The sequence below is a fragment of the Oryzias latipes genome, chromosome 5 (genome assembly GCF_002234675.1).
Source record: "Oryzias latipes chromosome 5, ASM223467v1".
Classification (NCBI taxonomy): domain Eukaryota; kingdom Metazoa; phylum Chordata; class Actinopteri; order Beloniformes; family Adrianichthyidae; genus Oryzias; species Oryzias latipes.
The window spans coordinates 23,258,100-23,272,223 of NC_019863.2; the positions used below are offsets into that span (position 1 = coordinate 23,258,100).

The 14,124-nt window shown below is 42.1% G+C and overlaps 1 protein-coding gene across 4 annotated transcripts in view; it reads left to right on the forward strand.

Moving 5' to 3' along the window:
• The window catches only part of LOC101168282 (phosphatase and actin regulator 3), a 42,220-nt gene that overhangs the window by 8,844 nt on the left and 19,252 nt on the right, over positions 1-14,124 (forward strand). The window contains exons 1-8 of one of the 4 annotated variants that reach the window (XM_011475266.3): positions 3,257-3,508; positions 6,019-6,177; positions 8,431-8,502; positions 8,587-8,727; positions 10,414-10,647; positions 10,724-10,961; positions 11,827-12,017; positions 13,515-13,668. In XM_011475266.3, the coding sequence (XP_011473568.1) occupies positions 3,496-3,508; positions 6,019-6,177; positions 8,431-8,502; positions 8,587-8,727; positions 10,414-10,647; positions 10,724-10,961; positions 11,827-12,017; positions 13,515-13,668 (1,202 nt within the window). In that variant the 5' untranslated portion in view covers positions 3,257-3,495. Of the gene's footprint in view, positions 1-3,256; positions 3,509-6,018; positions 6,178-8,430; positions 8,503-8,586; positions 8,728-10,413; positions 10,648-10,723; positions 10,962-11,826; positions 12,018-13,514; positions 13,669-14,124 lie in introns of those variants that run through there. The other 3 variants (XM_020703397.2, XM_020703396.2, XM_011475265.3) reach the window with 3 other exon arrangements.

Here is a 14,124-nt window from a genome sequence, read left to right on the forward strand (position 1 = left end):
TGCTGTCGAAAACCACTGTATTATATTACTCCAAAAGGGTCACATGAAATTCCCCTTTTAGAATAACTGCAAGATTAAAAAAAACCTTATCAAAGAGGCAAGCAACCTTGAATAGCCTCTGCTTTTTGTGGCTACACATTCGCCCCCATCATGGGCAGTTCCAGCTAAAATGACATCACCATGACAGAAGAGGTAATAGTTTCAGCTGCAAACAGTGCAAATGACAAAGGATGACCAAAGACATCCACAGAAACCAAATTTCCTTTCTTATCTCGGACCGATAATCCAAACTTTGTGTTTGAACTTTAAAGTAAAATCCACAGCTTTCCTCATCAACCAGTGTTAATCGCTGAAAAGCAAAACTAATTGCATAGTTTTTCAAATCAACACCTAAATCCATGTTATACAAATGTGTTCCCAGTCAAACATATTTATTTATCATTCAGTGTGGTAGTTGCACCAGTGTTGGAGCAAGCAGGAATATTGATTGCAAGGAAAAACTGGGATTTTACTTTGATATAAAGACATGATAGTTATGGCAAATAGTGTACAACTGAAAAATGGGATCTTCCAATTGGCTAAAACTGTATTTTGTTTTGCATATAGCTGACTGGAGGGGTGGCTAGGTTCAGCCAACTTGCACCTTTTAAAAAAAAAACTCCCAAAAAAGAAGATTTCACAAAGAACTACGTAGGAGTCAGGAGTTCTTGATTACCGTCCAGACGGTCATGTCAGAGTTTGAACAGAGTGACACTGAAAAGAGACAACATTCTGGCCATTTGACCTGGACTTCTTTAGTAGGTATCCCTTACTAAATCTATAGTTTGATTTTTGCTTACTTTTAGATTTCTAAACAAATTCTTACCATTTCAAATCACCCATGAAACTCTTATGGCTGGCATGAGGCCTGGTTGAATCATCTTATGATTGTACAAATCTTTTTCCTGTGCCACCAAAGTTAACTCTCTCAGTTATGTTAGCTTCACCCTGGCTCAACCAGCATCAAATTCCTCTGCAGTTGACCCAGTTTTCCATATTTCCTCCATTCTAACATGCACATTACCAACCTCAAAACTGGCAAGTCAAAACAGAAAGCAGCTGGCGGAGTTCTTCGTGCGTTAATATCCAAACTGGGAAGGCATCGATGAAATGCAGAATATTTCCAACGCCATTGCTCTACATCACTGGAGAAATCTGTGCCTTTTTCAAGCTGGGAACCTTTTTCATCAACTGATTACAGGCCTTGCGTGCACCCTTGAAGCATGCCCTCCTCGTCCTAGCACACATTCAATAAAACCGTGTAAATATTTAATGAGATTTGGGTTTGCTGAGTAGCCCACATCATTGTTTATGTTCCTCGCATACCGCTTGTGTCCCTGAGGAGAAATCTAGCCATTGACTGTACTATCTGTGATGTAACAGTGTCCTTCCTTATGTAGTGGCTGTCAGGGAGATCGATTTGAAACTACGGAGGCTTTGTTTACACACCAAGTGTTGTAGAGTGAATTATTAATACTTTTGACTACCTATCGACTAAATAGATGTATTGCGGTTCGACATAATTCACATAGAGCAAAGTAAGGCTGCCAGCAGCGGTAAACAACCTTGACTTTCATAGATACTTGATGATGTTCTTGCTTTTAGCCTTGGCAGCTGCTCTTAGGAGCAAAACCTAATCACAATGAATGCAGTAATTAGCAAATACAGTATCATCAAATGAGAGTGGAAAACGGTCAGGAGTGAAATAGAGGAACTCAAATCTGAGTGAATCAGAGAGTTTCCAACACTGTTGTCTACAATGTCAAATGGCCTCATGACCTGTCATAAGTGTGTTGATGGCTGGCGCCCTGTTCATGAACAACAACTGAATATGTTCCGGTGAAACCTAGATAACAAACACTCTTTGACAAACCGTAAGTCTTTGACCGTTTACACGGTTACCAGCTAATTCTGATGCAGAGAAAAGCATCTTCTCGTATCGGTGTTGCAGTGTTATGTTGTATAACAGATAGATCCATGCTTTCATGTTGCTGGCGCCAAATTCTGACGCTACCATCAGAATGTCACAGCAGAAATGGAGACTTGTCAGACTGACAAAGTTTTTCCAATCTTCTATTGTCCAAGTTTGGTGAGTCTGTGTGAATTGTAGCCTCAGTTTCAGGTTCTCATGTAAAAGGAATGATACCCGGTGTGGTCTTCTGCTGCTGGAGCCCGTCTGCCTCAAGGTTGGACGTGTTGTGTGTTCAGAGATGCTCCCCTGCAGACCTCTGTTGTAACCAGTGGTTATTTGAATTCCTGTTGTCTTTCTATCAGCTGGAACCAGTCTGGCCATTCTCCTCTGACCTCTGGCATCAACAAGGCATTTCTGCCCACAGAACTGCTGCTCATGGGATATTTTCTCTTTTTCAGATCATTCTCTATAAACCGTAGAGATGGTTGTTGGGTGAAAATCCCAGTAGATCAGCAGTTTCCGAAATACTCAGACCAGCCTGTCTGGCACCAACAACCATGCCTCGTTCAAAGTCACTTCAATCACCTTTCTTCTATGTTCTGATGCTCGGTTTGAACTGCAGCAGATCGTCTTGACCATGTCTACATGCCTAAGTGCATTGAGTTGCTGACATGTGATGGGATGATTAGACGTACCTATAATGGCCAGCAAGTGCACCATGCATTTTTGAATCTTTATATCCGAATTCCTTCACTACCGACTCACATAGTGCACTATATAGGGCATTCGCCATTTTGTTGGGGGTGCCCGAATCTACAATTTCAAAATCGAGTGCCCTAGAAATCTCCCAGAAGTGAAAGAAAATGGACATAACCTTTAAAGTATGGAGGATGGTAGGTTCCACCTCTGATCAATGTGCCAATCAGAAGAGAGCAAACTTAAAAAGTGAGCAGAGGTGACAGCAGGGAAATAACTGGAATATTTAGTCACAGATAGGAACTATTAATATACGTTTTCACTGTACGGGCTATTGAAAAGGTATTACAAATGTAAGAGTTTGAATATTACGATACGTTTGGGCTAAATGTATTTTGAGGTTGATGGAATTTTCCATTTGAGCTTGGCCATTAAAAATACAAATTTACGTCATGTGTGTTTTATGTCTCCTATTTTTTATATCGAGGCTGTTAGGTGTTTGTGAAGGCAGCACGGCGGCTGTCGTGCCTCCAGTTTTCAGTCAAGCCTGGATGTGTGCCAGTTTGTTTACCCTCCTCCTCTCGTCCGGAGGGGCGGGGTCCACATGGTACTACACCAACACTAGCATTTCTAGTGTGCAGATGAAACGCTGCCCCTGGATTCTGCTCTTCTTCGCCGCTGTTGGAGACATTTTTACGCCTTTTTGTTGCGTAATTTTTGTCTTATTTATATGATTTTTGCGAATAAATTGAGAGATAAGACGCGGAGGTTGTGGAAACACCGCTCAGGCTGCCGGCGGAACCAGCGGCTCTTTGGGGATGTGAACACTGAGCGCTGCAGGAAACTGAATGGCAACGATAAGTAAGTCTTGCTATGGTGGGAAATAGTGCTTTTTGAAATTAAATAATATTTATGGTCAAGGTTTGTGCTGCAAACCCAAACAAATCACAGGACTGTCAAATTAACACTGAACTGGCTGGAGAGTTGAGATTTACAGACATTTCCTAAAGGCATCAGGAACATTCTATCACAGTGATTTTTCTTGTTGATGCATCTTCCCACCATTATATGTTTCACAGAAAAAAAGCTATTATCTTATCTGGTGAATGAAATGATGAGCTTCTTCCTGACTTACATTATGCATCATTACTCTCTGCGTGCTGATTGGCCGCCCCGTCTTCTCTGTGTGGAACCAGCCTTCCCATCCACCCAGCAACTCCATGTTCCTCATGCCGTGGTGACTCTCCTATACTTCCCCTGCCTCCTCTCTGCAGCATCCAGCATGGTTGCTATGGCAACTGCAGCCTGACCCCTGGCTTGTTTGTTACAGTTACTAGGGGCTTGACCTGAATTTTGTTGCAGCATCCAGCGAGGCGCTTATCACATGCACGAGTGACGTGCACCTGCACCAGTGGAGTATGTTTATTTGCAGTTATGTCATCATCTGACCGATGTGAGTTCATCTTTTTAAAATCATGCATTAGGACATTTTCGCCAAGTATTTCCATTGCGTTGAAGCATTTCAACATACATTCAGTTTGTTTTCCCAGCAGTGCTTGGGTTGTTGGGGGGGATTAATGAGCAAACGTTGTGGATTCAGTGATGGTTGGAGCTGAAGGAGCCTCGCTGTGCTGCCCACGGCTCAGCTGTGAGCTCCCCGAAGTGTCAGCTTGTTGTTAAAGCCAGACTGTGTGGGAGGGCCTATTTTTGTCCTTTCTCCGAGAGACTTCACTCTCCTCAGCCGTCATTTTGGTTCGCCACGACAGCCGTCAGCTTAGTGTCTCTTGTGGTTCCTCATCTGCAGCAAGGAGATGCCAGAGTACTTGCTAAGAGGATAGGCATCGATTTGCGATACGCGGGGCAGGAAATCGAAACTCCTGCATGTGGTTAAGTGTCAATTTAGATGTAGACACATTTCAGTTAACAAGTGGACACCCTTGAAAGTTTTTTTTTAAAGTTTGAAATCCTACTAGCTCCATACACAATAGTGAGAATCTTTCCTTTAAGCAGCGTTCACAGGAAGCTCGGCAAGAGCAGCTTTTTAGAGGAATGCTTAGAAATGCATGAATGAATCAAAATGTCGCTATGGGGTTGTTTATAGAGAGAAATCAACATTATAATAGACTTAAAAACTCATAAAAGTTGATTTTGCATGATATTTTTTAACACTTTTTTTGTCTTTTAGCAGCACTACTTTAGCATTTTCTTATTTGTTTAAAATAATGTTGTTGTTTTTCTAGTTTATAAGTCAACCGCTTGTTCAATGCCTGTATCAAAAATAACTTTTTAGTCGTGTTCATTTATCTCAAAGACTTCCAAAACAGACACACGTATCGATAAGTATCCTAAATGTTACCAAATGCTGAACAAAACCATGAAAATAAAACAAACTGCATCTGTGTTGAATTTTCTCACCAGGTTTCTGGGACTCTTTCTATTCTTTGCGATGTAAAGCAAACGCTTTTGTGTGATGCGTTCTGTCCTGGAGTAAAATTGTGATGCGTGCAGATGCCTCCGCTGAAGCTTGTTCATTTGTCAGATGTCTATAACAGAGTCCTATTGTCCTGTAAGCTCTATCTGCCCTGGAACCATGTAAGTCAAACAAAGTGAAACTCTGTCTTTCCTCCAGAAATGAGACTGGAACTGATGGAGCCTTTCCAGCCACTGACCTACATTTCTCACATGATGGCGTGTGCAGTTTCCCGCCGCTTGTGTTCTGAGGGGTGACAGGACGTCTTCCGCAGTTTAACCGCCGAAGGCCATCAGAGCTGGGGTGGAGTGTGTCGTCGCCAGCTCGTGTTAAAGACCCACGCCAATGAAAAGTGTATTTTTAACAAACTCTTGGGGCCTTTTTGTGATGGAAGACATATAGTAGGATATTAAGCTTAAAATAGAAATTCAGAGTATATCCTTACTCAAATTGTCATGAAAAAAAAAATGCAGTTGGAAAAAGATCGTATTTTTGACACAGAGAACAGGCTGGGCGGGCCACAAGCTCCGTGCTCCGCTTCATTCTGATGCATCCACTTGTAGACGACTAGATCGCCGCACGTCACCGTTTTCCTCGTTTGAGCTGGCATCGTGCTTAAAACTGTATCGGTAATGTTAGGTCGGGGGTGTGAGGGGCTGTAAGCTAGCAGGATAGAATATAAACAGAGACCTCTCATGGGTTACGGGAATGGGGGGCGGGGTTGCTCAACTCCAACAGTGTGGCAAAGTTCGGATAAACCACTGCCGCTCTGCAGAAACAGCTCAAGTTCTTGGCTCAAAACAGCAAGATCATGATGAAATGACCACTGGGAAGGCTTTGAGAATAGATCAAAAGATGATCGGGGTGGTTCTTTACAGGTGGCCTCTGTTGTTTGTTGCAGATGAGATGGACCAGCAGAGGGCGCTGCATTCCGGTTGCTTGGTCTCAGGGGTCCGGACGCCTCCCGTCAGGCGTAACAGCAAGCTGGCCAGCTTGGGACGCATCTTCAAGCCCTGGAAGTGGAGGAAAAAGAAAAATGAGAAGTTGAAGGCTGCAGGTGGTGAGTGACAGCAGAGAATCCGACTTAGAAACCATGAAAACTAATATTTTAGGGATGTAGTCCATGTCAACGAGACGCTGTCACTCTGGATTGTTTGTAGTTTATTAGTTTTTATACCATGGTCCGGTTGAATACTCGATTCTGATTGGCCGCTGGGTGTGCATTAAAACCTGATAACCGCACGGTGAAAAAAGAAGTTCCGGTCACCTAGCTTAAATGTTTTGTATCACTGCGCCGGCTTCTGTAAAACAACCTTTTGCTTCATCATCTGGACAAAAGCAAGCGGTAAGAGATGAACTTTCTCTCTGAACTGATGCTTTATTCAACCCATCGGAAAGATCAGCATATATATATATCGCAGAATCTTGACTGCAGCGGTGGTGGTGCGGTCTTCACGTAACATATAGTCCGCTTTTTGTGAGAAAAGCGATCCAAATGGAAAAAAAAACAAGAATTAAGGACTAAAAACTGGTTAATATGTATTGCTTATGTAACTGACCATGGTATAAGCGGGTTAATGGCCTTCGAAGTGTGCGTTTATTACTTTTTAACGCACTTCGCGAAAGCAACCATCCGACGCGAAGCAGAGGACGCCTCGGACGGTTCAGGCTTCCACGGCGTGCGTTAAAAAGTAATAAATGCACACTTGGTCGGCCACTAACCCTTACATAGTCGACAGCCTCTCGTACGTGCAGCATTTACGTGAAGTCAGTAAGGAGCCAGTGCTCCCACCTCACTAATGACTGAAGTTTGGCGTATGTCTGTGGTCATCATCATTTTGTTTGATGATTTAAATAAAATATAGATAAAAAACAAATATGTGTCGGGAAAAGAAAAAAAATGGAAACTGAGATGAACCCTTTGCTCAAAATCTTTCTCTTTTGTCGGAAAATAAGTGTTTGTTGTGTTGTATCGAATAGTGATGGCGAGATGATGCCCCGCGAAGCACTGAAGCGTTCCATTCTATGGAGTGCTTCATTTGCTTCACCAAAAAATGAATAACAGGCAGACGGATCATTGAACAATTATGATCAGTGTGGTTTGGGTGGGGAAATTTATAATGATTTAATGATTAATTATGTAAATATTTGGGATATAAATTTTGACTATGTTAACATGGAGTCTGATTTTCTGATGCAATGGTCGGGTTAAAAGTAGGAACACATGGAAGATGTGGATGTGGTGTCACTGGGCTTATTTGACGGCTGTGCTTGTGTGACAGTCAGGACACAAAATCAGCAACATTTTAGTTTTTTTTTTTTTTAAAGCAACAGTTTCTACTATAATTTCAAACTGTCTCCAAACTCTCACTGACCGCAACTCTGCATCAAACCCCTACTTTTAGAATGGCGCCTGAGGGATTCATATCCAGTATCGGAAACACTTCCTAAATCAAACACGTGGTGCAGCCAGGCAGCAAAGCTTTGGACTTCATTGTTTCCTCTAAATGAAGCATGCCTCCATACATGCATCAAGGAAACGCCCCACTCCATACTTGGGACATGCCCCCACGGAACGCCTCATCACTATAATCTCTTCAGCATTCAAACCGATTTGTCATAAAAAGCTGTTATAAAGCCTAAATAACGTTTTTTTCCCTCTATTTTTTTATTGTGTGAATTGGCTTCATCACATATTAAACCAACTCAGCGGCCTTGTGGTAGAGCAGGGGGGTCAAACTCAAATTCACAGTGGGCCAAAATGAAGCAGTGAAGGAAAGTCACGGGCCAAACTAAAGATTTATTGAATTAACTGCAACTGATATGTAATGTTTAACCTTTTCATATAGTGTCTTCTTAAGTTTTATATTCTTTCGTGACAGACATGTTAGCTCCGCAAACATGTCTGTCCTTGATATTCGTGAACAGATAATCTGTCTTCAAAGCTCCTGGTGCCCATCTTTTGTTTTTTTTTGACTGGAGCATGGCTGTCAGTGACTGTCAACAGAAAAAAGGAGCGCTTGCCGGTTTCGACTGGGCGCCAACATACTTGCATTGTGGGATTTGTAGTATTAGCGGGCCAGCTCTAATGCACGTTTGTTATGATATCAGTTCCTGAGGGCGGCTGTGTCTGCAGCTCACCGCTCCTCCTGTGGGAGGGGTCAAATACCAAGAACACATTTTTCATACCCAGATGTGTGAGAACTTTAAATTTAACTTTAAACTTCAAAATGAAAGTATTTATCAGACGGTTGTGTTTTGTATTATCATGGTAGCAATGGGTTCCAGTTCAGAAATATCTGTTGTTCTTCAGTAGAGAAGAAATCCGCCGTGCGGCCGAGGAGGGACGACTTGGACACTTGGAACCTGGACGAGGCGGAAACAGGTGCAGGGATCGGCGCACGTTCACAAGTGTTTTCAGGTGACATCAGCTTCTTCTTCACGCTGTTCTCCCTACACCTGGATGCAGGATCAGATCAGGCCTGCGGGGGTAAAAACGAGGATCCCGACACCCCCACTCAATCTGACAGCGAGGACAGAGACGAGGAACCAATGGCGCCTCTGGCCAACGCCAACGAGGACCTGGGGAGCGACCTGGAAGCCTCTACAGGTACAACAGAGCCGTCTCTTTTGATTCTTTTTTTTATTTAAAGTTAAAAAAATTGAAACTTTATTGCAACAAAAGCTAAGCAACAACAAAAACAAACTATGACGGGACAGGACACGTAAAAAAAACAAACAGTGCATGTCTTCTGTAATCTTGTCACAATTTGTTTCTTTTTAATATTATTTTTACTTATTTTAAATTTATGCATATATATGAATATAATGTTACATATAACATTATGCATAATGTTTTATAAAAATAACAATAAAAAAAATAATTAAAAAAAAATAGTGACAAGATTACAGAAGATGTAAGAGCAACTGAAAGCAGAGAAAAGAAAACATAAACACCGGTTACTAAGAACAAATTTATTGACATCACACTGAAATTTATAAAAAAGAAGTTTCCCAATCTTTCATATAAGATATGCTTAGCAGTTGTCAAGTCTGTACCTAAAAGTACACTTTCTAAAGTCCTGACAAAGAAAAAGAACAAAGAAACTTTGCAGAATAATTTGTTATCTGCATAAACTAAACAATAGAGCGAAGAAATATGCCACGAAAATCACCATCAAAAAGTATACTTTATGAAACCCTGGGATCTAGATGTGAAAAAAACATGTTTAAGTCTGGATGAATGCGCTCTAGACCAGGGGGCCCCAAACCCCAGGCCAGGGACAGGTACAGGTCCGTGGGACGGTTGGTACCGGCTCGTAGAGACAAAAAAACATGACCTGCAGTTATTTACCATCTTATTCTGAAGGAGGTTTTATTTTGGAAAACAGATCCAACTCATTCTAATGCTTGACAAGTCGCTCCTTGATGTGTCAAAAATACATCTGCTACTTTTTTAAGACGGCTGCACTGATGCCAACTGTAAACCCTGGGGCTAGCAAAGTTAACAAAAAACAAACAGGAAGCAGAAGACGAGCCTTCAACTTTAAAAAATAAAAGACAACTGCATCTAACAGACAAAAACCAGCTGACAGCCGTTTCCTGTTACCATAATAATAATAATGATGCAGAATATTCAGCAACTGGCTGTCTAACGTTACAAGGATGCTGCTAACAAAGTTGCTCAAACAGTGGATTTATGTTTATTATTAGAAAAAAAAATGTTTAAACGACTGTTTTGTTGTTGTTATCCATGATACGTTAAAGTCCATTTTTTTCTTTAGCTTCCACTTTGACAGTTAAGGTTTAAGGGAAAATCTAGATCACATTTGAATGATTCTTACATACAATCTAGTGTACAGGAAAAGTTTAAAGCAGTTGCAGCTATTTTCCAGAGGATGAGGATAAACGGTACCCTCAAAAGTCAATGGAAAGCTCGAAGCCCAAATATATTTTAAACAATTAGATGCCCACCTCAGCTTCATACAGACCGGTCCATGTAAATATTGTCTCACATTAAACCGGTTTGTGGTTGAAAAAGGTTGGGGACCACTGCAATAGAAGATAAGCAAAACGAAACAATTTCTAATTACTCAAAAATATTCTCTTATTTTCGTTAATACATGCTTTGTGGGAGAACATTTTCATCCTATAAGATGAGCTCATACTGTTTCTACACGAAAGGAAGAAACTAATGCTGGTTGAATCCTTTTAGCAATTCCTCTCAGATCGCACACATCCCTATTTGTCCACAAGGTGGAGACAAAGACCTAATATTTTTCCTCTTTCATTTCAGTTCAGGATGTGACTGAGGATGTCAACTCAGGGGGTGATCACAGCCAGAGTGCAGAAGGAGAGGAGGAAAGCATCTGCGTTAGTGACTACGGCGAGGAGCAGACCGTGGCGAAGGCAGAGAATGGCGAGGGAAGACGGGAGGAGGTGGCGGTGACCAAGCCACAGAGACGAGCCAGCACCCCTCCTTTGCCAAACCTTCCAGTCAAACTGCTCACCAGACTGGGCAGCCTTGATGGTGAGTTGACGGGGGGCACGGCTGTGGACGCCGTCAGTCACTTTAAAGTCTGAGTGTGGACTGGTTTCTGCTCCAGCCGCTCCGCCGGTTTCCGTTAAAAAGTCCCCGGCCACCTTACCCAGGAACTTCACCCTACCCAAAGACCCTCACGGCTCCCTGATGAGAGGCAGGATCTCCACACCAACCGGGTCCCCCCACCTGGCGACGATGCACCAGCAGCTGCCCCCGAGCTGCATCATCGAGGAGCTGCACCGCGCCCTGGCCTCCAAACACAGACAGGAGAGGTCAGCCGGCCAATCGGATCCAACATCCATGTTTGTAACAATCCTTGTGTCCTTATAGACTCACTCCGATGAGAATTGTGTTTTTGACATTCTCTTCTGGCATTTTTCTGAGGAATGAGAGTATATATTAAGAAAATGAAGCTTTAATTTGGATTTGTGAGGATTTTGTCCTTATTCAAATTATTGAGATTATTGGTTTTTCACACTCTCCCCTTAAATTCTGGCCTTATTTGCTTAACCCTTTAACACCGAACTTTAGATTTACATTCTTTCAACTACCGTAACTCCTCAATTCCATTAACAAATGGAGAAAAGTGCCGTTATGCAACACATTATGTGCACAGCCGAAATGAAAAGCTGCTAGTCCCGTGAATGGTCAAAGAGTGTGCGTTATTTAGGTGTCGCAAGTGACATCCCTGGTGTTAAAGGATTAAATATGGGATGGCATAGTGGTTAGCACCCTCGCCTCACCGGGAGAAGGCCCTGGTTTGAATCCTGCCTGAGCCCTTATCGTGTGGAGTTTCCATGTCTTCATGGTTTCTAAATTTCTAAATGTCCCCAATAGTGTGGGTGTGGCCCTCTAACAAACTGGCAAACTGCGCCCCGCCTTCACCCAACAGTAGCTGGGATAGGCTCCAGCAACCCCCCTGACCCTGAATGGGATTCAGCAGGTTCTAAAGAAGGACGGTGGCTCACACATGAAAGAGTTCTTGTTGTTTAAAGGCCGAAAATGTTCCTGGTATTCTTAAGTCCAGTTGACCTCAATGACAGGTCTTTGGATGAGGTCGTCCAATGGTGATTTTCCCCATTATACCTGCTCTCTTGTAGTTTAAAAGCTCAAAGATAGAGTAGTTTCATTTCTGTCTATCAACGTGTTTGTAAAATGTGATCTCAGCTTCCAAACAAAGGAGACGCGTTCCTCGCCGAAGCGCAGGCTGGAAGGTCGTCTGTCCCGCTCGTCCAGCACAGAGAAGGAGCCGACCGGGGAGCCCGAGAGCAAAAAACAGTCTGACGAGAACAAAGAGAACCGCCGCCTGGATGAATACTGGAGCGACCAGGACAGCTGGAACGAGTCTGTGATCTCCGGTGGGTTTGCAGGTTTAGTTCACAAAATCTGCGTAAAGAAGTGGGTGCCGTGCGAGCATCATGATGGCAGATATTAAAAGCACGTAATCTCTGCCGATGTGCCTTTGCGGTCGGGTAAAACAGGGAGCTTAATGCTGTCAGGATGAGAAACGGGCCTGTTGGTGTTCTGTCTCAGCCGCCTGTCAACATCTGCTCTGCTGACCTAATTTGTTTCCCTTCATGTGGGTCAGTGGTGTACGCTCGCTCACATGTCTGTGCTGCCGTTAAGAAAAAAGCTGTTAGAAGGGTCGGAATTTGGCAAATGTAACATGATGATGGCTGGGCTAAGTGCCACTTGCTGCTGCTGCCCGTAATCCCTGCAGGACAGGCCTCGTGCAGCAGCAATGCAGCGATGATCATAGGTCACCGTTCAAAACAGACTTTTACCAAAACTGTATCTGAAAAGAGGAGAACAGATTTGAATAAAAGGTAATAATTGCAAAGTCATGTTTTGCTCCTAAATAAAATCTTTCCTGCAAGTGACGATTCTGTACACTGTAAAAAATACGTCATTTTTCAGTAGATAACTTTATTGCTTCACTGTAATTTAATATTTTTTTGCAAATAGAATATACAACTGTTAAATTACTTTAAACTCTTCTTTAACTAAGAAAAATTAAGTTTTAAAACATGTGTTTTTTAATGATTCTTTTTACTGTAATTGAAAAAAAAGTCTTTTGTGGATTTCTTTTTAGATAAAAGTGCTGTAAAAAAATTTAATTATCTGTAAATTAACGAACAGAATATTAAATTAATAGATTAGGAGTTGTTTCTCATTTTGAAAAAATGTGTTGTCCATTTTCCATCATATATATTAGGTTGTTTTAAACATAAGCAACTAGGCCTGCACAATAAATCGGCAATTTATTGTTATCGCGATATCCAGCTGTGCAATATGCATCGCAAAAGTCCGCAAAAATTCCAATAAGTGGTTACCTTAAATGTGCTAAAACAAACCCGATGGCAGCTTGAAGTGTTAACAAAATCAAATAAATCTCTTTTTGCATTTGACAAATCGGATGGAATCCTTTTATGTTAGATGTTCGCCTCCTATGTAGACTAGGGTCATCTAGAGTAACCTTTACGTTATGTTGACTCTTATTTAAATTAAACTGTTGCAGTGAAATGGAAATTATGTATTTAGTTGTTTTGCTATTTGTTCATATACCGCAAGTTATATCGTCATCGCAAAATTGATCACTAATATCGCAAGTTTTCCTCATATCGTGCAGCCCTATAAGCAACCCAAAATAATCAATAAAAGTATACAAGTTGGCTCAATAGTAGATTCAAAACCATGTTTGTCTGTTTGTTCGTCCCTCTGTTCATTCCTTTGGATGTTTCAGCTGGTAATACAACTTCTGATGTTGAATGGCTGTAGTTGTATCGCCCAAAGTGTACACGCTGGCTCAAAAACAAGCCTTTTTACTTGTTTTGTTGTGTGTTTCGCCCCAACAGGGACGCTCCCGCGCCGGATGAAGAAGGAGCTGTTGGCTGTGAAGCTGAGAAACCGACCCAGCAAGCAGGAGCTGGAGGACCGCAACATCTTCCCCGTCCGCAGCGACCAGGAGCGGCAGGAAATCCGCCAGCAGATCGAGATGAAGCTGGCCAAGTGAGTTGCTCTGTGCGGACCCAGATCAGCCCACCATCAGAACCCCACCCCCCACTCCTCCCATCACGCTCTACCTCATGGATGTCTTTTTAATCACTCCATCTCTTTTTGTCTGCAGTTCAGTTTTTGCATGTTTGTTTTTTCCTCCAAAATCCTCAAAATTCCAAATTTAGCTGCACTGAAAACGGATCAGTTCAAAATGATGTTATTTGTTTGTTCCACCTGAGAAATTCTGAACTTTTCCTGAAAACTACCATCAACAAAGTTTTTTTTTACAGTCGAAAGTGTCTGTGTTGATATCACAAGTGACTGTATTTTGTAGTTTAGCAGCTAAATATTTAGAAAGATTTCAGAGTTTATGCTACCACAGCTACTGCTACAGCAAAAAATGTTAACACAGCCACTACGTACATTTTGCACATATTGCTTGGATGAAAATTGGTCTTACGTAAATAT